The sequence below is a fragment of the Numenius arquata genome, chromosome 2 (genome assembly GCF_964106895.1).
Source record: "Numenius arquata chromosome 2, bNumArq3.hap1.1, whole genome shotgun sequence".
NCBI lineage: Eukaryota > Metazoa > Chordata > Aves > Charadriiformes > Scolopacidae > Numenius > Numenius arquata.
This window is the reverse complement of record NC_133577.1, coordinates 21451713-21475712: the sequence shown is the minus strand read 5'-3', so window position 1 is coordinate 21475712 and position 24000 is coordinate 21451713. Positions and strand designations below refer to the sequence as shown.

The following is a 24000-nucleotide window of genomic DNA, read 5'->3' as shown; positions in this document are numbered from 1 at the left end:
TTTAGTTGTTAGTAGAAATTCAGCTCAAACTATAAACCAAATTGAATTGTTTTTCAAAATACAGTTCTGGAAAAAGTGGATGTGGGCATGCAGAAAAAAAAAAAAAGCCCTATCCTTGTAGCTGCATGTTTGTTTCTCTTATACTTTGAAAACTTGCTGCATAAGACAAAAGGCAGCAAGCGAGACTACCCACCATGCCTGCTGATGGGAAGTGGTGAATTAATTCTTTATTTTGCTTTGCTTGCGTGCACAGCTTTTGCTTTATCTATTAAACTGTCTTTACCTCAACCCATGAGGTTTCGCACTTTTACCCTTCCGATTCTCACCCCATCCTGCTTGGGGGAAGCGAGCGAGAGGTTGCGTGGTGTTCAGTCGCCAGCCAGGGTTAAACCGTGCCATACAGTTTCCAAATCGCTCCTGCAATATTGATCCAGGTACTGATTTTGATTACCTGAAGATATTGGGGAAGAGGAAGGGGGAGTGTTATCACTCTTGGTATTGAGTGTTATCACTCAGCTCACTCTTGGCTGCCTCTCAAGCAGATTCAAGATGCCCCACGCAACTCCACGGGCACTGAGGAAAGCAGAGTATAAAGGACAATACACAAAGCAGCACAAAAGCCTTGAATGTTCTATTTAAAGTGACTTTATTAAAACATTGTTAATATAAAATGTGACCAAGTACAATTTTTTTGTAAGAATGTTTAATAAAAACATATTAAAGAAAGAAGGAGCATCAACTCTTGTCAAAGCACAGGAAAAACCTACCAGGATAAGTAAAAAGTTCTGCAGCATGTTCTACCAGCTGGTCCCAATGTGTGTTAGAGTTGAGTTAGCCGATGGAAGAGACAGGCAGCTCAGGTTCTTCCCTAAGAAGCTTTAACGTATTTAGCAGAGGTTTAAAATAATGCTCCTCAAGAGTAGGAGACTTTGTTTTCAGATCTCCCCATACCAAAGCAAGATTAGAACCTGCATCTTCACGTTGGATCTAAAACTTTTCAGCAGCTGAATGTACAGAAAATTAGATTCACTGGTAACTGTAAAATCCAAGGTTAACATTTGTCAGCTTTGAAAAGAAGGTGCAAGTTAATACCAATTATACACCTAAAGAATTTGTGCTAAAGTTGTTCTAAGCTATCTATATTAATGCTGGATGCTTGTCGCAAGTGCTGAAAAATGTCAGCCAGGAAAAAAAAACAGCAGTAAAGTCCAGGCTGGTAGAAACAACAAGTATTTTCTGAACTGCTGAATGCAGAGACAATATCCACAATTACAGGAGTTTGTACATCTTAGGAAGGACGTAAAGGAGCTTTCAGAAGTCTATAAATAAGGCTACGCAATGACTAATACTCTGTTGCAATCTTCCTCTTTAGCTAAGAAAACTTTTAAGAAAACACTAGAAAAACTGGATGTTTTGGGCTTGGCGGTTCTATTTTTTTTGGGAGGGAGGGGGTAGCTTACAGCATTTTCCTTGATCAACAAGTAAGTTTTAATGCTCTGTCAGCATCCTCTGCTTGTTCAGAGTAAGCAGCACACCAATTAGAGACAAGGATTCTTCCAGGACATCTCAAACTCTTCCTGTAACAGACAGAAGAAAATCCTGCAGCATCCATTTCTGCAGACTTAACTGCCCCTGGCACTGAACCAAATGTCATGTGCTAATCCATGAGAAAGAAGCCTAAGCACAATTATGGTCTAGGAGATGGTGACCTTCTTGTAGCTTTGGCTGGGACCCATTAGACCCATTAGAGCCCTGTGTTTTGCCTTCTACCCCAAACAAATGCTATAGGACTATTGCTGAGGTAAAGGGAAAGGTCAGACCTTTGGCATTGGAGCAGACCAGTCACTGGCTGTGCGTAGGGGGAATTAAGGCTTCAAGGTGAGGTAAACACAGTGAGAGTCAGTGTGTAAATCATGCTGCATTTCAGAGACGACAGATTCAAATGACAGCTAGTCTTGTTCTCTACATTTTAAACACCAAACAAAGATCATTCGAAAGCAGAACTGGAAGCAAGTCTGCTGAGGGCCACCTTGAGATGCCTCTCTGCACCTTGGGAACAAATGTAACCCAGATGTTGAACGCCGAAGAGAACGTACCCACAGGAGGAAAAAGCACCAAAGTTGATAAGTCCTTGAGACGATAAGCTGCTTAAAAAACAAAGAAGCCTTATACTGCTATGACCTTCCATAAACATAGTGGTTTCCTGACACAAAGGTAATCTACACTCCAGCAACTCCCAGTGCTGTACTTCCAGCACTACTATTACAAAGAGTTATGCTCTAGCAAGGAGGCGGTGAAATCGTCAGGCTTGTGTTCCCTGAAGACAGTTTGTCCCATTCATTAGGTGTTGTCCCATTCCACCCCACCCACCCCCAAGCCTTTAATCCAAAGACCAGAAACACCTGTCATCTCCCCAGGTCATTTTTCTAACACTTTTATGTTATTTTAGCAGATTTGTAAGGTACAAACACAGTGCTTCTTTGGATCCATCATTTTGGCAATGCCTTTGCCCTCTTCAAAAGAAAAGTGTTTTCAAATAAGTGGTACAAAAGTTATTTTCAAACTAAATAAAACATAGAAATCAATGCAATTTTTCTGAATGCTTATTTCTCATACTGTTTTTGCTAGTTATCTGAAGTATGGGATTATTTGCTAATTTGGAACCATTGCATGTGCAATACTATTTCTTACAAGCCATGCTAGCAAGGTTTTGATTGAAAACAGCAATCTGGTCCTGCAGGTTCCATTTCTAGGACACGGAGACTCTCATTTGTTTTTCATTATCATGTATATGGACACTTCTCCCATCCTTTCAATACAGTAGCTACTATAAATTTTAACAGATATTAAAAAAAATACCCAAATGAAACGACACTTCTATCACTGTTTAAAAACCATAGATGCGTATGGTATTACAAAAGTTTATACAAAGGCAACATTTAAGAGTTTGAAAGTTACTTCTAGAAAAAGACACAAATGCTAGTAAATTAACATACAAGGAGAAAAAAATTCCGCTCCTTCCCCAAAATTGGTTTGATCTATTTTGAAGTATCTTTTACCAGTTGTCTAGAAAATCAAAGCCAGTCTTCAAGATAACATTGCTTGTACTAGTCTGCAAGGGGAAAAAACAAAAAGAAATAAGATGTGATTGTGAATTATGGTATTACAAACTCAGTACATGACTGCCTATCTACAAAAGAAAGTTTAAAATGTTGTCTGCCAACGTTTCAAGTTCTTCACCTTGCTCTAGGATACCCAAGAGCCTACACCGGAAAATGCTAGACATGGAACAATACTCAAAAGGACCAAAAAGCAATTCCAGATAAAAATAAAATTCTTGTAGTGGTCTGCAGGCAAAATGTTTGGGGTTTTTTTTCCCACCATGGAAAAACTCATAAAGATCAATTTTTAGACTAGAGTGGGAATTGCAGAGAATGAAACAAACACAGAATGTAAGCATCGCTAATTCAGTGGATTGCCTGTTGCAATGACAGCCAGTTGCTACCAGAAAACTACACAGTTTAAACTTTGTTGACAAGTTATTCACTGGGGTATCAAGACCATGCTCACTCCTGTAGTGCTGCACTTTTAGCCATGGCATTTAAGGTGATTTTAGTGTTCAGGAAGACTATTCAAGGGACACAGCTGAGTCTCCGGATGCTCTTTGTACAGTATGGCTCTCCTGCCCAGAACAGGGACAATAATCCAGAAAAGAGGAAACGAAGAAAATTCTATGATACTGTCTTCTCTGCTACTGCTTACATTTTGCTGTGGGAGGATTGTCTCTCCACAGAAAGAAAAATCAGGCTTTTCAAACTATTTCAATTAGCTAGAAAACATTCACAAAGGAATTAAAACTGTAACAAACCATTAATTCGTAGGAAAACATGATAAAGCCTTTAACTAAAATTAAAGGACCACTGCAGTCACAATTTGTAGCAAAACAGCTCAAGAAGCTTCAGAAAAAAATAACTAAACATAGGGCTCCAGATGCTGAAGTGGTTTAAGTATTGTTCTCTCCTAAGTGCTATCACGTACTTCTCTTGCAAGTATTTACCTCATCCTGCATCTTTCTGACCTTACATCATCCTGTTTGGAATTTAAACAATCACTGGTGGGAAAATATGGTGGAGAAAAAGCTATGCGACATGCTTAAGGTATACAGTAATACGTCAGGTTTATGCCAGTGATGCTACCGATTCCAAACAGAACTGCACAGCTCTGCTTAAGGAACCACTCCTCTACTTGATGTTTTTCAGGCTTCTCTCCTTTCTCTCACGATGTCATATCCTGTTGTTCCCTTTCTTTTCTCACAGATCAGCATCTGCTTTTTAAATAGCTTCAATTGGCTATTGAGCTGCTTAAGGTTATTTTTTGTTGTTGGGTTGTTTGGGTTTTTATTAAAAAAACATTGAGAAGGCTAATTCTGGAAGCTCATTCCATTTCCATTTTGGACTTTAAGAGAAAACATGTTTGAAAGCAGCCCAGCTGCCTGGGACAAAGCACTGGGAAGTGGCTGTTGAGCTACTGCTTCCAACAGCTGAGAAACTAGTTCATTATTCGCACTATGCCATGTGTACCAATAAAGTGCCATAGACTCTAGTTCATCTACTGTTCAAGTTAAAAAACTTCCTTTTTCCATTAAGTGTTTTGCTGTTTCAAGAAAGAAAAAAAAAAAAAAACAAAACAACCCACCCCTCTTTTATTTGATATAGCAAGCTCTTTACCCCAAACTGTCAGTCAGCCACCGGATGCCATGTCAGTGTTTCTGGTATTATATTTAAATGATACCCTTATCCTATGGACTTTACTACATTAAAAAACACTTGATTGAAACAAACAATAGCAGTTAGCATGTTGGTTAAAATGGACTTCTTTAAATTTGCAGGATAAAAAGCCAGCAAGCTTAGCTATGGCTTAATGCTTTATGAAGTCCCTAATCTTCCAGAGTGACCTTGTCAAATTTTAATGTGCTACACAGTTTTTAAATCTAAGGACAGTGGATAGAGCAGTGCTTACCTGTCCAGGTATTTGTGGATCTGTAAGTATAGTACCATCAGTATCTTCCTTGTTTGTCCTAGAAGATGCCAGGTCCTGTGGTGGGTCAGGAAGAAAGAAGTCATCTAGAGAACTAGCAGGGAGTTGAGTGGGTCGAGGTTTCTCCCATTCGAGAGATACAGAAGGTAGGCTGGGGGCGACAGACTTCTCTGGTTTAGTTATGCTGGGCTTCTCAGCTTTTGCCATCTCCTTTGGAGTAGACTCTTGTCTGTAAAAAGAGGGAAGGGGTTTCTCTCCTTTCTCCATGGACTTGATCTGGCTCGGGGTCAGGGACTGGAACTCAGACTTGTCTCCTTCAAACTTGGAGCGCTCTGCATTTATCTTCCAGAAAGATGACTCCTCTTCCTTTCTGGATGCTATCAACCCATCAGAGCCAGGGGTCTTATTGGCCTGAGAAGACTTCGGGACCTGGACACCAGGTGCTGGTTTAACAGGCTGCCTCTGTTCATTTTGCAACTGGGTACCACCTTGTTCTTGTATGGACAGAGATGCAACGCTGAACTCCATCTGACTCTGCTCAGGGTTAAAGAAAAACGGTATTTCAAAGCCCTTCATAAAGACACAGTTTTGAGCTTCTGTTCTTGACGCATATAGATAACACCTTTGCTCATGGCCAGGCAACTCCCAGACAGTAGATACCACAGCAAAGCTAACTTATTTTCTGCATAAATGTCTATCTTTGTAGCTACATTAAAATATTGATTTTTAAAGGTCTGAACTGCAAGCAAACATTAAGACTCCTAGACCTGCTGCAGAGGAGACAAATCAATTACATGTAGGTTTCTCGCTGCCATCCAAGACAGCAGTGCACAGCATGCACAGCACTAAAACATCAGAATAGCAGCACTAAATCATTAGAACAGTTATGAAATTCATAGATGTTTTACATGAAAAAATAAAGCAAAAAAGCTTTACAGTGTATCTTAAAAGGCAATCTTCCATGATAGTCCTTGATACAGCTGGCAACACGTTACAACTCCATCTACTTCTAAGGTAAGGATTAGATGTAATGGGTATGCATAGATAAGTGGTTTTTACAATTCTAATGGGCGCCTGAAGGAAGAGAAAACTCCAGCAAGACCAGTTCTTCATTTATTCCACAGCCTTGTTTTGTTTTTACTTGCAGCGAGGCTAGCTGTACACATTTCTGAGAAGAAACACTGGGTCAAGGAAGCAAGTGACCACAGTTAAAGCATGATACAGATCTTGCAAAAGCCACCCGAAAGCGAACGATGCTTCAGAATGTTCATTTTACTTACCACTTCAGTAATCTTGATTGTCAACTAGCTGAACACTCTTTAGGCTAATAAAAGCTAAGTCTTATTTCATTCTAAGGAACATGCAAGCGTTACTGTATTTAGGAGCACAGCACCATAGCAAGTGCCAGAAAAGAACAACCTAATGTCCAGACTTTTGCTTGTAAAATGGAACAAACAATGAGAAAAAAAACAATAATTAAAAACTGCATTTACTGTAGAGCTAGGCTGTTGTCATTATGGGCCTGATTAGTTCTGAAAAAATTCTGGGGACATTTCAAATACTAGCTTTTGCTACAAGTGGTTAACAGATATTTTTGAAGTTCATTACAGATTTGTGATGTTTTCTCAATTCTACTTCATTACCTGAATAAACTGCAATAGCATCTATGGCACTAAGTCTAAAACAAGTCCTAGTTGCATATCATTTTCACTAGAAGTGTTTGATCTTGAGTCCTACATTATTGTGGATGTTAAGTTCAAAGGGGCTTTAGATCTAGCAGGTCTCACACGCCTAGTATTTAATATTCAGAAACTTCTCATCAAAGTGCAAATGTTAACTCAGCAACTGATTATTTATAAAACTTTTTTTTTTTTTTAAACAGTCAGCAGCTGACTACACATAATTTGATTCACGGACTAACGTCTGAACTTTCTAAAGAATTAGATACATTAGATATTTTTCCAAGGTTATAGGCAAGGAAGCACCAAGTTCTGTGTTTTCATTAAGAACATACCATGTTATCAAAAGATGCAGAACATAAACAAGCTGTAAGTAATTATAACTCAGCTAGAATAAAGTGAGTGCAAGGATACATGCAACTCTTACCAAACAGCTCAACAACTCCACCCTGCCTGCAAAAAACTAAAATGAAAAACTTTACTGCTCCAATTTTATTATTTTTTAAAACAAAAGTCATGACGTAAGGTTTAGAGCAGGAGATATTCCTTAGATAGATTCTGCATAACCAAACTATGGATGCAATGGTGTTGAAGATTATTTATAGTGACTGCTGTTCCCTATATTAAAATACAGGGATTTATTTCCCTAAGCTCATTTGGCAATACTACTGAATAGAGATTTACCACTCTGAAGTTAAGATGATTTATGACTTCAGAACTGATAAAATCCCAGCTTAAAAACCCCACAACACAATATAGAATAGACCTGCATTTCCCCGAAAACCAAGAGGAAATAAATTAATAAATTTCCATCTTGGAAGACTTAAGTACGTTGTTATGTAGGAATTAAAACAGGGCTACTTTCTATCCTTCAACAGTCTTCCTTCTTCTGAGTAGCCTGGCCCAGGGCTCCCACTAGAGATGACAGTAGCTAAAGGTCACCACATCAGCAGTCAGTTTCAGTAAAATGATTCCTTCACTCCCAGCCCATGAGAGAGGGACAGTCAGTGGTCAGAGGGCACAGCCCCAGATCCCCCAGAATAGCGCTGGAAACAAAATCCAGGAAAACCACTGATGGAAGGGAAGCAAGGGTCTGTTAGAACAAAAATTAGAAAAAGGAAAACCAACAAGATGGCTTTGCCCTTCGACAGCAGCGAGATAGACAAGCAATGCCAGGCCTCCTGGGAAGTTCTTACACTGTGGAGAAAAAGACACTGCCTGTGGTCATGTCTTCTGTTCTTTGTAAGGGTCCAAATATCGACTCAGAGGTCTGGTTTGGAAGCAGCAGACCACTTCTGGTGTAGAGAAGAGTGTGACACTGCAGCACAGCTTTAGGCAGTTGTACCTTTTCCAACCCACTTGCGGATGCATGTTCTGGAGAGGATGCCCTCTTTCTCCATTTAGAACGGAGACTGTGGGGTGCATCTTTCCACTTCAGAAGACAGGAGCACCCAACATTTAAGATTACATATTTGTGTCATGGTATGCTTTCATGGTATGTCATGGTCTTTCCTGGGCGATCAAACCATTGATAACACGACACAGAATAATCTGAATGAAGATATTTTTTCAGGAGTTTACTTTCTCCCCAAAAAAGGGCGAAGACAAGACTATTCTGATGGGTTCCAAAAGCACTGTGTTTCAGCACGATGCAAATACAGCCCCAAGAGGTCAGATGTATAATTCTGCTTCTAGCATTTAGCTTGAGAAGCTGAGAACTTCTGTGGACCAGTCACAAGTTACTCTATTTTCCTTGCAATGTATCATGTTTCTATTTGACTTTCAAGGTTACTTAAGACCTCTGAACCCCTAAGAAATGCAGCTGATGAAAGAAAACAATTAATACACAATATCTTTCAAGTCACAAAATCAGCAATAAAATACTATAAACACCCTATCTCCTCCCAAAAATCAACCAACAGAGCAGCAATGTAAGTAGGGAGGTGATTTCACATAGAGATGAAGATGTCCCATGCGTGAAACACCCCATGCTGACATCTGACATCTAAGCCATGACTACTACTGTATGTTTTAATGAGTTGCTCAACACTGGAAATGTGAATTTAACTAGTGTTCTGCTCTCAATTTCTTACACCAGATTGCAAATTGGCAATTGATTGGGTCAGCAGAAGAGGGAAGGAAATGACGTTAAAAGACAGTTACCCCCAAAAAACCCATTTCCTTTTCCTTTGGGTTTGCCAGTCATGAGAATACCCTGATGCATGTTTGTCCTGGCCCCAATCCCACTGATGGCAGCAGCGAGTCCCCAAAGGGCCATAGCACGTGCTCCCTTCCCTGGGGCTGAGCATTTAAGCTGCAGAACTGCACAGGGGGCTCTCTACCAGCTGCTGCCTTGGGGAAGTAAACACTGAACATTGCCATATAATTTAATGGTCAAAACTGAATTGTCATTTAGGCAGTTTGGGATTCTAGAGATAGGGTTTCAGTCCCTGGCTGTTTTCATAGATTTTGTATGATTTCAAAGCAGCTGCAGTTTCTGTACTTGAATTCCCCATCTAAGGAATAAAATAAAAATACTTTTTCCTACTATTTGTCCAAATTGTATTTCTGAGAACTGTTCAACACAGAAAGTATCTCAAGGGTTTACAGACGCACCAATACAGTCCCGACTGCAATTTCTAGATGTTAGCAAAATTCACGTAAAAGCTACTGACAGCAGTAGTATTTTCAAGATACTGCAAGATCTAGGAATTCTCAACATATTTGAGAGAGGGGGAGAGAGTGCACATGTGCACGCACACAGTAATATTTTGAGGCAGAGCAAACCTAGAAGTCTGGGGTTTTTTCAGTCTGGTCCCAAACCACTGCAAGGATTAAAATAAAGGATGTCTATATCTTGGATCACCTTTCTGTCTAATAAATAGAAGTAGTATTAAAAATTGTAGCTTTTAGTAAGTTGTATGTCCATCTTTCCTTAAATAGACCATATAGATTAAAAAATTCATACCTAACTTCAGTCTCAAGGCAGGGATATTCCACCAGATCTTAATATCGGCTGTATCTGCTCATGAGAAATAATGTATTCTGAACGAGAGGTACCATATACTAAAAACATAATAATTTAATAGTACCGTATAAAATCAGGTCTCAGTTCATAAGTCTATATTAAAAACAAGATGACCACAAAGAACCCAGAAGTTTGGTTTTTTTAAACATCTTATTCATTCATCAGGAATGTGTAGTATTTTACTAAACAGTCAAGCAAACACAGCCAAAACAAATTGTTTTGCTTGGAAGCCTGAAAAATCCAAATTGTTGAGACAAAGACTGTAGAAACACTGTCAAAAGCAACTTGTTTTAAGCACAGCCTGATACATGCAGAGGTAAGAAAGCCAAGTTTAAAATGATTTAGAAGATGACTTTGCTTTGCTGAATGTACAAAACAAAAATAAATATGGGGCCTACAGTAGTTGCAGTTTTTGCTTTGTTTCCTGTGCCCACAGTGGGTGCTTCCAGACCTTTTCAGAGTCAGAAAGAACTCCTTAGGTCAGCAGAGACGAATCACAGGGGCAAAAATAGAGCAAACAGCTCAAAAACAAATCTAAGTAATTTTATTCCATACAGAAAGACAACGCCAAAGATACACAGTGGGTAGCTTCAGAGGAAATTTCATTATCTACCCTGTAGTGATGTGAACAGTGTTCTAGTCCCGGATGCAAGTTTGACACTGAAACTAGTTAGTCTGAGGAAACTCATACAGCCAGTATCTGGTATGTGCATGGTTTTACTCTCAAAAACAGCTGTCCAAAGATTGATGCAGGTAACTGAATCCTTAGCCAGGAACACCTGGTCATGCAGATTAAAATAAACCTTGAACACACCTACTATTACCACAAGTTGGGGTTTTTTTTGCTCAAGAACTACTAGTCAACAGTAGCCTTACAGCACTGCATTTTAAACATACGTAGTTTAGATCAAAAAGGGGAAGGGAAAACCCAAAACCCCAGGCATCACTCTTTCGTGCTTCCAAGCAAGCATTGATATTTATGCCAGCTTGATTAAAATAACCACATCGAATTATAGTTTGTAACAAACAATTTTAATATCAGGCTTCTAAAGAAGGAGAGAGGAAAAAATTATTTTCTGTCACTCTATTCCTATCTAAAAAAAAACAACACCAAAACCACAAAAACAACTAGGACTTGTACAAGGAGAGATATTGAAGACTGTCTTTTTGGTTTAGCTCTTACATATAGGAAACAGAGTTTGCAAACCATTTTTTTTCTAAGTACAACATAACTGGTTTCTTTCTAAATCATTGCTGGGATTAGATCACTTCTGTAGCAACATAAATAGGGGAATTCAGACAGGGAGGCAGCAACTACACTGTAGAGGGGATTGAAGCTTGACGCTTTCTCTTTTTGCTTTTTTCTTTGGTTTTGTTTGTTTTTAAACACCCCTTGAAGCTTCTCTTTTCAACAACCATCTGAGGGCCTGTTGAAAGTAGAAGAGAGCTGAAGGAGGAAAAAGCCAGGGGTTAAAAAGTACTAAAAAAGATTCTCTAAAGCTACCTTTGCAATTATTCTACCTGTAGCCAGACCACCAAATTTTAGGATGTGCATGTGTCAATTTTAAACATTTGGAATAAAACCTATTTTAGTTAATAGCATGTAATAGACACAGATTCCAACTTACACCCATGCTGCTGTGTGCATTCAATGTGTTAGGTGAGGTGGCAGATTGAAATTATATTTTCTGCCCACCACTAAGTTCATTTTTTTAAAAAAACACACCAAAACCAGCAAGTTCTGAGTTCAGGCAGAGTTGCAGAGAAATTTTATTTCCAAAGCCAGGCATGATTCTTGTTTTCCATTTATATCTTGGGGTCCATGCTGAGTTTCACTGAATTTTTACTTCAAACAAACCAAGAAACCTCAAAGACTAAACTCAGCCAAAATGTCAGCTTTCATCTCACTTAAACCTGAAGCCATAAATAGAATGCCCTAAATTCATAAACCTGGCTTTAGCTCCAGTTAAAAATGTAACCCACGTTTCAAGACGTGTTATGTTTATGAGGGCTCCACCCATGAACCAAATCACTCCTTCCAATTCAATCTCTAGTTTTAAAATGTTAGCTTATTTGCAGTGCCATGAGAACTCACTGCTTCCCAAGTTGTTTTACTTCTGAGAAGTGCTACAGTTTTCTACTAAAAATAGTAGTATATTAAATGCTAACAGCTAACTCGGCAATTTACATTGTATTTTTGCTGTTTGCCTTATTTAAAGGTTTACAAATAAAGAGGTAAGACAAGAACTTTAAATACACAAACAGCTAAAAATGGTGGAGATATTCATGCAAGTGTTTGCTGTGAGGAGTTAAGCCATATCTCACGTTTGTATTTAAAACAACAACACAGAAAGTTTACTTTTGACAGAAGTAAAGTTATCAAGCCCTTCAACAATATTCTACCCAAAATGACAGCAATTTACTATGTTGTTGTCTGGGTAAGTTTGACAGCCATGGAATTAGGGAATCCATTTCACTAGCTACCATGAGAAAAATTTGCCCATATCTAATCAACTGGAATCACCATTGGTACCACTGTAACAGCTGAGAGAGGCTCCAACTTGCAAAAACACGTCCTCCCCTCTTCTCTCTACTCTTTTAGTTTTCCTGAAGTTACAGGCAAATATTTATTTTGCTGCTTTACTTTCTTACTGTTTTAATGTTATAAAAAATAAAATAAAAAAAAAAATCAAGCCTATTGTTTTTACTGATTTGCATCTCTGCTTTCTCCTCCTCTGCAAAAGCAGAAACTGAATGCCACATTCCCTTCCTGGGAAGCCAGAGTGCTTTCATGCAAAGCTGCAAAAGAACAAAGGCATTTTGTCATCACAGCAATAATGTGTAAAAAAAACCAAACCAAAACAAAAACTCTGCATGAAAGGGAGATTAGGGAAAAGAATATTATGGAAAGAATAACCCATCATGAGGTAGAGCTCATGGAATGGAAAGAGCCCAAAATAATAGCGGGAACAGATTTGGCTCACAAGACACCGAATGTGCATTACAATGTGTCAACCTTATTAAACAGCTCATTCAGGTTTCTTCACTGTTTCCCCGTGCTGGACCGACTGGACAACGATACTTCATGGAGAAATTTCCTTCCAATATTATCCTATTAAAGTTCTGGTTAGGGGAAAGATCAAAGAGTAAGCACGAAGCAAGATCTTCACCTTTAGAAATGGAAGACTCAACAGCTGAAGGATTTGGCTGAAAGACTGACACCATATGGGGCACTGGGGAAAAACCAAAAGGAGGAACTCACACAAACCAACCAACCCACACCCCATAAAGCCAGACAAAATGGATTCTCTAGAGTTTCGCTAAAGGAAAAGTTCATGCAACTTTTCAAACTACAGCTGAGTCACAGTTTTTATCTCTGGTCAGCAAGGAGGAAGGGGGAAAGAGGGAAGCACAGTTTGATTAGCTGAGACAAGTAATTATTTCTAAAGCAACCTCCTCCCCACCTCACACTTCTTGAGCAGTCACGAGTGTCTCTATCTCATTCTGTGATTCTTCATTTATTACAGAAAAGCATGAAACTAGAGCATCTATCCATTGTGGTCCTTCATTTTGAGACACCAAGAGGATAGTAAAAATAATCTTAATGAGCAAGAGATAAGTCAAAGGTTGTGTTGAAAAACACTTCACTACACATACGAGCATTTAAAAGAAAAGACAACTATCAGTTAAAGAGAAAATCCATTTGAGTGCAGGTGCATCTCATCATGGATCACTAGGCAGTGCATTACAGGAAGCACCGTCCCCAGGAAGTTTGAGTGTTCGGAACTTAACAAAATCCAATCAAGACAGAGCTTAGAAATACGATTACAGCTGCTGTGTTCCCAAGACTGACTTTTGCATTTTGCACCAAAAAGTAGAGGAGAGACAACACCACTGCTTCCAACATATGATTTATTTTGCCTTACTGTAAATGAGGTCCATACTCTTCTCACTACTATTCTTTTCTTGACGGCTTCACTCAGGTACAACCACTGTAAAAGCCTCTTCAATATTACACTAAAAGCCAGTGGCTGCTGCTTCTAAGGGTCCTGAACGGCAGGAGGGCTTGCCTGAGCTACCTGGCTTCCACTGCAGGAAACTCTCCACTGGCTCCTGAATCGCCATAGCTCAGAAGGGAGTTTTAAGGCAAGTGAAGACTGGCAATGCTTTCTCTTAAACTGCAGCGCTGTAGGTTGCAGGGACCCAGAAGCCACATCAAGTCATAGGTTAATCAGCATCTGTAAAGCACAGATGGGGTGCGAGCTAGAGGCAGTGACCTTGAGCAGGGAAGGCTGACAACAAGTCTAGGGTTGGGTCAACTGGATTAATTTAGTATTCACTGGCATTTCCAAATAATTACTCTGCATTAGGCTAAGATTATATTCATAAGCTCATACATGATTATCTACATAGTTCAAGGGCAAAAAAATGGAAGAAACAGAGGGGTAGCAGCTTTCTCTGGCAGATAAAGCCAGAAAACACAAAGTCTGAAACACATGATTAATTTAACATGCATATCTAGTTGAGAAAGACAATGAGCTGGGGTTTTTCTCCCATATTTTCTTCAAGAAGAAGAATTAAATTTCATTTCCCACCAGACCCATGGTACAACCATTTGTCCTCACACTGCAGGTTTAGAAAGAGGGGGAACTCTGTTAGCCTTACGCGATTGCCATTATAAATAATACTTTAAGAAAACACCAGAGGTAAAGTAAAACAAAACAAACAAAAATAAAACCAAACAAAAAACCCCAACCCCCAAACCAACCCACCACAGAAAGACTTATTGGTTTTGAAGGAGCTGCCTTTTGGAGAGGAAATAACGCAAGGCTTCTAGCATAGCCCAGGTTAACAAGTTCCATTACATTCTAGTACGTAACAAAAAGATTTGAAAGAAGAACAAAAAGAAGCGTAAATAGGCTTTAAGAAAAAAACCCAATGAAGTTACTAGATATCTGTATCTTTCTCAGCCCATTCCCTAACTACTTTACTCCTGACTTCAAAAGTGGAATGCAGTTATGCTTACACAATACCTAAGACACTGTCTTGCTAAACATGGAAAGTTTTTCAGAAAGTTTACTATGAAAAATCAGATAAATTGGAATTAATCAGTTTTACACCTGCATGGGAAGCCAGAACATTAGTTCATGAAGTACATTTTCTGTTGATGTAAACTGAAGCACAGCAGTCCCGTTTCATTTGTAGGATGGTCACTTTACACAGCTCATAGAATAAAGGTGACGTTGGTCTATCGAGTCTCAAAATGAAGATAATATAAATGCACAAGGAACAGTATACAAGGAGAAACCAACTTTAAAAATAAAGCTGCTGCATATTTACCTTCGTTTCCCAGGAAAATGGAGCCGAGTGTTCATCTTGCCAAGTTATGTCCTGAAATAAAATGCAAGAATGACTAAAAATCAGAAAAGTTTGTTTACCTGCTCAGGAGCATCATATGCAGAAGACATTACGTTGCATTGCTGGAAGCATAACAACCACTACCACAGAAACAGCTAAAAAGTGAGAGCACTACATAAAGATGGCACTAATTACAGTTGAAGGCTGACTGAGAGCAAGATCTCTGAGGGGAGGATTATCAATTAGCATATCAATGTAATCTATAAAATATATGAAGGTTTAACATGGTCTAAACCTCTTGAAACAGTTTCTCTACAAATAGCTTTAAAACATATATTTCCAATTTTCTACTAGGCATTTTCTTTGGTAGCCACTAGCAACACACAGGGACAAGAGGAGCAGGGCCTTAGGGAAATAAAATCCAATTTGCTCCTCTCCACAAACTGAAGAGCACATGTGCAACCAGGCACTCACGTGGCAGCGAAACAGCTGCGCATCCATCAGGCCAAACCACAGCTGGATCCAGCCCTGACAAGAGACATCATTATGCCATTTTAATGACGATCTGTCTGAAGTAAGTACATGGTGCTGTTGAAAGAACCACACAATGTCCAGCGTAAAATCCCAATCTGAAATTGCTTCTTTTAAGAAGCCATTTTTTCTGAAAATAATCCTAATTTGAGAAATTTAAATAATCTCTTCATACAGAGCACGGCGTCTAGAAAGACATGTGACTCACATCGAAAAAAGAAGGGCTAATAAATAAATAAATAATTGTTGTTCATCTTTGTTCAAGACTTGCAACAAAATGATCATGCTTCTATTCCTAGTCGTGGATGAGACTCATTTGTACACTAGATGTTCATGCTGGTAAAGGTAACGAGCTGCACCCTCCATACTGAGTATACCACAGCTTGGCCACCCCAGTACATCAGGGGAGGAACAGGAGCTGGAGCAGCGTATGGAAGGAAAAAGCCCAGGAGTAACCACACACAGGGAAGGAGAGGACAGGACAAGACCTGGAGCGCTCGTTTCACACTCCTGCTGTTTAAAGAATAACAGAACTAGACCACGTTTTAAGCTAAAACAGGAACCCCACATCTTACCATGATCACCTCCTTCTTATTTCTGAACTCTGCCTTTATAGAAATACATTTCTCAGACATCTGAGAGGATTCTCCTGATCTGCCATCTCTTATTTCACCCTAGGCAGATTTGGGCGGCCAAAGGCTATGAAATCACAATCAGAAGTGCCTGAAACCATCCCCTAAACATGAAAACTTGTCATTGTCCAACTATTGCTCATTTGTGAAACACAAGGTTTCTAGCAGCAAAGTATTTGTGGTATATATGAGGGTGATCCCATGCTCTTAAAAAGAACTGGGCTGATCAGAGACCATCTAAAGGGAAATACCTGGGCTCTGCTGGACCACACATTCTCGTCAAAAAGGAAATTTGGTACAGGAAATTTTTGCAAGGAACACAAGTGTAATACCAGGTTCTCTCATTCTAGGAAATGCATAGTCATATTTCTTACCATTTAAAGGAAACAAAGTGAGTAGAAGTCTGCTTTTTAGTACCTGTTCTATCAGTATTTGTACTGTGGAGTTCTGCTGACCATATAGGAACACGACACCATTTGGGTGAGATCCTTCGCAGCAGGTGAACTTCAAATTATTTCAGAATCATTTTAGGACTGTATCCTTTGCCTCTGAAACTGGTGGAACTGGCACTTAATTTCTGAAGCATGTATGACAGGAATCACGCTCCAGGAGGGAAGAGAGACGGGAGAGCCCAGCCACTGGATTGAGTCTCACACATTGGAGGTAGGACCATAATCCTTCTGTCCACATGGGGATAGATCAGTACTCAACTTCAACCACAGCAATAAAGGACAGAAATGAAGTCCAGCAAACAGTGTAACACTCCTACATGCTGTCATAGCGCCTTGAAGTTCCACATGTGTAGGCACAGCTGTCAGTGGGTTTTACATAAGGAGTTTAAAGGAAGCTCTGACTTCTTTCCATTTACAGGACATGCAAACCAGCCACAGACCAGCTGTAAATTTGGGAGCAAGCCAAGACCATCCTTGTCCTGGATCCGAGACAGCCAGTTCTTTATTTTCCTATATTTCAGGCAAGTGTATACAGCACTGGGAAGGCCACCTCTCCACCCAATGCTCCCTACACATCCCCAACCGAGCGACAACACTGTTGCTGTGAACAAGCCCCGTTGACAAAGGGCTGTCTGCAGAGGGACAGGAAAGCAGCACGGGGAAAGCAGGGTGAAGGTATGAGGTTGTTGTGCACCAGGATTCGTAATTCCCTACAGGACGGAGCAAGTCAGCTTCCCACTTGATAGAATCTGATGTCTTCTCAACTGTCATTGCACTTGTTGGCACCTCAACTTTCAGGTTAGGTAGACAAAAAGCTCCTGAAATGAATTAACGGAATTTTGGTACCAGTTGTTAAAAAGTTTTTGTCAGAGAAAAAAATCTCAGACTTTCATAGATTATTTCAAAAGATGGAAGTAGTAGACACTTGTTTGGCAGGAGCAGTTCCCTGAAAGAAAAGGAACATAGATTTTTCTTCTTAAAAGGATGGCTTATTGTATCTCAGGTTGCACAGCCAGCACACCTCAGAGCGAGTGCGAGTAAGTCTGATGAGCTTTGCCCACATTCAAGAGATCTTCCATGGGATCTAGCAAAGGATAAAATAGCATAAAACATAGTTTGAGGATACAAAGCTTCAAGGAGTTGATGTCTATTAATTTGAGGTGTACTTGAAGCTAGGATGAAGGAGACAGTTGTCAGGTTCTGTCCATTGTCAGGGAAGGGAAGGAAGTTTGTGGCTTCCATCTCTTGTGCCCTCACACAGAGGACATGCAGAGGACCAAGTCAGAAGCAGGAGAACAACACAGTTCAACAGTTTCCTGTCTGATGCGCCTGATCCATGTTTACCAACAAAGCCTGAGAAATTGCTTTCTGTAGAACAAACGAGTTCTCACACACTTGAAGAAGATGGGAGCAAAAGCATCAACTATTTTAATACTTACAAAAATAAATTGCAGGTGGAAATTCTAGAGAAAAAGGCTTCAAGGCTATTTATCATCAACACAGATCACAAGAGATCCATATCTGATCAGCTTTTGTTTTCAGCACACAACAAAGCCTTCTTCCAGAAAGAAGGCAAATAAATAAACTTTTGTTCATCAGCATTAAACAACCGATTTGTAAGAAATGGGGCCTCACATAACATATTTCATAGCTAAAAAAAGGAAAAAGAAGAGAAAGAGAGGCAAAAATCTGGTCATACGCTTGACTTCAACAACCAGATGCCAAATATATAAAAAAGAAACACAAACTACGTTTGCTATACGTAGGCAGCTTGTTGCAAAACAACATCTGTATTTCAAAATGTAAGATACTGATAGAAATGTGCCGACCTGACACGAGCATTGCTCTGAGCAGCTGACAGTAACCAGGCAATGACAAACCCACCAACAAACGCATATTGGAAGTGTTATCAGGACAGGACTTGCTGATTCTTGGGATTTAACTGCACTCAAAAGCTGCCCTGCATTTTTGATTTTTTTAAAAGCACAAATCTCTAACAGGCCCAATGTAAGTTATTGCTGTACTGAATATTTGTTGCTTTAGAGCATTTTTAAGTAGGAGATAAAAGGGTTGATCCTTTGGCTTGGTGCCAAAGTTCTTAAGGCTAAGCAAAACAAATACCATATCTGCCTTCAGGTAGATCAGTCAAGCTTCCCTATTAAAAGATGATGAATGAAGGTAACCAAACTCTCTCGCTTGTCTTTCCACCACATAAAATGTTTACCACTTCCTAAAGCGCATGGCATTTTCTTCAATGAAAAGTTTCGTTATTTCAAGTCTAATTCTCTGAGCTGCTTGGTACAGCTCAAATACTCAATATCCCTTAAAAAAAAAAGAAAAATCAGACCTTAAATCCATGTGTATGTCACATACTTGTGGATAAAGAGGGATGGTATTAAGAGAGAGAATTTGTTGTAAATTGAGTATCTAAACTATCTTTACTGAACTAAACAGGGAGGACGCAGTGGCATCAACTAACATCAAACCAGATGCTCAACACAAGCTGACCACTACAGTGGTCAAAGGGCGGCAGCCTCTCACAGACTGCTGTTTTTCCACCTATTCCCCCTCATGATGGCTCATATTTTATTGAAGGGTGCAGCCTCCAAAAGCCCTCAGCCAGAAGGCCTAGGCCATGTAGACACAGGTGAAGCAACAAATAGTATTCTGGTGCTGGGCCCACGTCTGATAGCAAGTCATTCTTCAGCAAACAGGACAAAACTTCCTTCATGGGGGTGTTAAATGACCCTATTAGCCCAGAAGAGATGAAAATATATGCATGACCTAGACCACATGACTCTAGAAAACAGAACAAGATAGAGAGGCCAGAGATGTTTGGTTTCATTAGGAGGTGGTGTCAGAAAATATCAAGGCCTGCAACCCCATGGAGGTTATTGAGCTGGTGTATTCCGGGGTCTGTTTCAACTAGGAAGACTTAGCTTGACACCATGAGGCTGACAGTGGACAGGTAATGGCTGGTGCATCCTCACCATGACAGCATGGTGCACACAGGTAGGTACCAAGTGAACTGGGCACCACCCAACCCAATGCCGTTATGTCAGAGACAAACGCTGTTTGGGGAATCGGGGAACCCAATTCCTGTACTTCTTTCATCAAGCTTTTTGAGAGTTTTTTAAAATACCTTCAGTTCCTTCACAGCAAGATGGCAGATTAAAAAAGCAGCTCTGGTGTCCTGGCACCGATCCTCTTTAGGAACTGCAGTCACGGTGCATGTACAGCCTCAGTTATCAACTCTGTGACTGGCAGTGCCACAACGAGGATGAGATAATGAAAGAGAAGGAGCAGTGACACTTGGCTGACTCTAGGCATTTGCTAAGAGTCACACATGGTGTTGCAGTGCTATAGCACTACAAAATGACTGAATCATGGCTACAGGATGCCACAGTCCTGGTACTGCACATCTACTTTCTGTCACAGCCTTCCCACACAGCCAACGCACTGAAAGGTGTTTGGAAAATGTAAGAGATGTCTATACTTTGAGAACTTGCAGTCCCAGGCTACAAGTTCAGGACATAGTTTGGTGTTAGAAAAGATATATGGGGAACGGTGGGGGCAAGAAAGAGGGAACCAATTGTCCACAGATACAAGACCCCTACATACATCCTCTGGACCACATTATCAAAGTGTTCACATGCATGAAAGTCGGACTGAAACGGTGAGAGTCCCAGATGGGTAAATCAGTACCTTCAGCATTCATCCTTGTTTTGCTTTCTCTCAAGTCCTCCAAAGAGCACCAGGTGAAAGAGATCAACTTTCCATGCTTAAGCAAGCACAGGTAGATCTCTACAGATTTCAACAACAGTTAACAGGGAAGATGAGCTGCGCCTGGAAACATGAAGCTTTTGGAGCAGGTGTCAGCAAGAACATTGTCAAACCACAACACTCACACTGAAATGGCTGCAACATCAAGTGATTTTGAGGAATGCAGACTACTCTCTGTTTCCTTGCTTCAGGACACCAAGAGACAGGGACAGCTGCCAGGACCAATCTAATTGCCCCCTGAGCGAGGTCTGGGTGACCGTGGTATGTGCAGCAGTTACATCTTACAAAGACAGCAGTTCAGCTCAGTAAGCTGTCAGGGCAGAGACAGCCAGATAATAAAGCTCTGTAGGCAAAGTATTAGCAAGCCTGGAAATTTGAACTGAAGTGGCAAGAGATTGGCCAGTGTCTCTGTAGCAGTAGGACAAGGAGGAACAATTACTGAGCCAGGGCAAATGTCCAAGAATGAGGTCGAATGCCAGCAAGGAAGCGGGGAGAGAGGAAGCTATCAGATGAGGAGCCAGGAAAAGCTCCAAGGCTCAATAGTGCAGTTGGAAGAACTAAAATGGAATTGGAGGATGCCAAAATGAGTGGAATCTCTTTTCTTCAGAACTACGATTTATACTAACTTCAGTTTGGAAGTCAGTTGAGGCAGATGCTTCCAAAATTACACACTTCACATCAAGTATTTTGATGAACCATGCTTTCTTTGGTTAATGGCTACACAAACACTAACAACAATGTTATTTGTATCATAGCTGGATTTCGGGGGAAGAGGGGAAAGAAAACAACTTGCCAAACTTCAGATGGACTTTCTAGCTGTAGCTTTGTCAAACAGGACATACAGTGCAGCACAACAACCTACAACATGCTTGCTTTCCTTCCAGATCCACATAATTTAAAGCAGAAAGCACAGCAGAGCTGCCTGAGACTGGGAAAGCCAAACATATTCGCTTTCCACTATCAGTAACCTAAATCCTTTTGCAACCAACTTCAGGTCTGGGTTTCCTGTCAAAGACTGCTTGCACAGCCAAATCTGCTGTCATGCACCCTTCTATACGTCTTTCACCAGGAGTTATGGTCTCTTACTAGCAAGCATTTACTCAGAATTTCTGGTATCGTGGATTAAACAAAACTGAGCTTGACCATGTGTTCTCTAACTCTATATATGATGTGTGCACAGCAGATTGTCACACCTTTCTGACACACAGGGAGCAGTTTTCTAGCACAAAGTTGGTTGAGAACCACAGTGTTTGAAGCATCTGAGTGCTTCAAACGCTTCTTACAAATCCCATTGCAAGGCACATCGGTGAGAACGCTAAAAGCAGCACTGTTCTCTTTAAATTGGTTGATGATTACAAGTGCAGAAGCAGATTATTTTTTTTTGGTGAAGCCACATAATTAACACTCTAAGGTCACTTTAAGTTACTATATGAACATACTGAAAGATATCAGCCCTGTAATTGTACCAAGATATAAAAGGAAACAAAACAAAGGAAATCTCATATGCAGAATAAGAGAGATACAGTATCTGAAAAGCACCGCCAGGTCTCTGCAAGCATTGTTAGACCTTCCTCTTCAAGGGATCACACTCGGTAACATGACTCGCTGCTCGGGACCAGGTACGCTTATACCTATGGATTTCTAGAAGGGCTGCCACGCTTCATCATTAGATAGAAGGCTCTCAGAAGCTTCAAAACCCATACTTTTTGCCATCTATCTTTCCACACCCTTGTTTTTTCCTGGCATGTGACATGGAACAGGCTGCATTTTTTTTAAGGTGTCAAAAATACCAAGAGCTGGAATGTTTTCAGCGCTGTATTTTTAACTGTGTCTAAAATTAGAAACAAAAAGGAAAAGATTTAATTCAATGTAAACATTCCCTACAGCCCGTTTTCAGCAAGAAACTGTTTCAGCCACGGCCGTGCCCCGCTTTCGGGGCTGGTACCGGCCCCTTCAGTTTTGCAAAATCCACTTCAGAGCGACTTCTGCTTATCTCGGGCAAACTCAGATTTGGTGCCTTTCCTGCCTTTTTTGTTTGTTTGTTTGTTTTTAAAGGTCTGTCGGAGTCCCCTCGCCTCCCAGCGCAACATCGCGCCTTCCTGCGCGGACACGGAGGGGGGAAGAACACAAACCAGTCTCTCTCCCGTTCATCACCAGGGCGACTCCCCCCTCCCTCCTGGTTGCCAAGGAGGAACGCCCGCTCCTCTCCTCTCCACAGCCGCGAAGCCGGGACAAGGCTACGGCCACCCCGCCCGTGAGGAGGCGGCGGCGGCGGCGGCGGCGGGGAGCGCCCCTCGCCCCTAGGCCCCGCCATGGCGGACCCCCCCTCAGGCAAACCGACTGCCAACGGCCGCCGCCCGGCCGCTGAGGAGAGCCGGGCGGTCCCCGCCGGCGCCCCCTTCCCTTCCCCTTCCCGGCGGTACCTCGTCGCCGAAGTGCACCACCTTCTGCCCGGTGTTGAGGCGGAGGCTGGGGTAGGAGGAGGGCGGCGCGGCGGGGCGGGCGGCGCCGCGGTGCGCGGCGTAGCGGGCCTGGACGTGGGGCTCCACCAGGCACTTGTCGATGATCTCGTCCTGCTGGCGGGGCGGCAGCCGCTCCCACTCGGGCCCGTAGCGCTCGCGGATCCGCTCCTTCTCCGCCATGATCTTGCGCGCCATGGGGCTCAGCGAGGAGAAGTAGCTGAACCGCTTGCGCTCCCGCTCGTCCAGCGGCCGGTTGCCGTTCATCACCGCCGTGCGGGAGGCGGCGATCGCCGCCGCCATGGAGGCCATGGCCACCCCGCCGCCGCCAGCCCCGCACGCACCGAGCCGGCGGGAATGGGAACGGGAAACGCCTCCTTCTCCTCCTCCCTTCCCTGCTCCGCTCCTGCAAACGCCGCCTCCCCGCGCTCCCTATAAAGGCCGGCCGCCGCCCCGCACTCCCCGCCTCCCGCACGCCCAGTGCCGGCCGCAGCCCCTGCCGGCCTCCCGGGAGGGGGGAGGCGGCCTTTTCTCCTCCCCTCTGCTTTCCAGCTGGCCGAGGAGGGAGGCCGCCTCACGGGCTTGCTTCGGTACCGTCTGTGGCGTGGGGCTCGAGACCATCCCCGGGTCGCAGCCGCGGCCGTGCCCGCCCAGGGCCCACCGTGCCCCTCGTCTCCCACAGCCCTTCCCCTCCTTTTCCAGGGGAGACGAGCAGGGCTATTCCCACCCTGCCGGGGCCAGGAGCACCAGGAAAGGACTCGCCTCAGCTGGAAGAGCAGCGCCGGAGCCAAGAACGTGCCTTTCCCAACTCCCGAATAAGGGAGTCCATCAGGTCCTGTCAGAAGAGCCATCACGCCTGCGATGGGCAATTTCCTCCAACTCAACAGGTTCAGCAGCAAAAGCCTCTGTGTTATTTTGGTAAAATAAAAAAAGTTGCAGCCCAATTGTAACAAGTCCATGCAGTAGGCAAGAGCTGCATCAGTGAAACAGATTTCCTACGGGCTGAAATAACTAGGTTTTTTGGTCTTAGGTGTGCTACAA

General features: G+C 41.9%; 1 protein-coding gene across 1 annotated transcript; it reads right to left on the bottom strand.

Annotated features, from left to right (window-relative positions):
• Window positions 1-637: 637 nt before the first annotated feature.
• Window positions 638-23361, bottom strand: C2H1orf198 (chromosome 2 C1orf198 homolog). Its single transcript, XM_074168828.1, has 4 exons — window positions 22924-23361; window positions 15085-15135; window positions 5020-5571; window positions 638-3112 (listed from the first exon to the last, which is right to left on the bottom strand). The coding sequence occupies exons 1-4, from the start codon at window positions 23269-23271 to the stop codon at window positions 3056-3058; spliced, it is 1008 nt and encodes a 335-aa protein (XP_074024929.1). The 5' UTR covers window positions 23272-23361; the 3' UTR covers window positions 638-3055.
• Window positions 23362-24000: the final 639 nt, after the last annotated feature.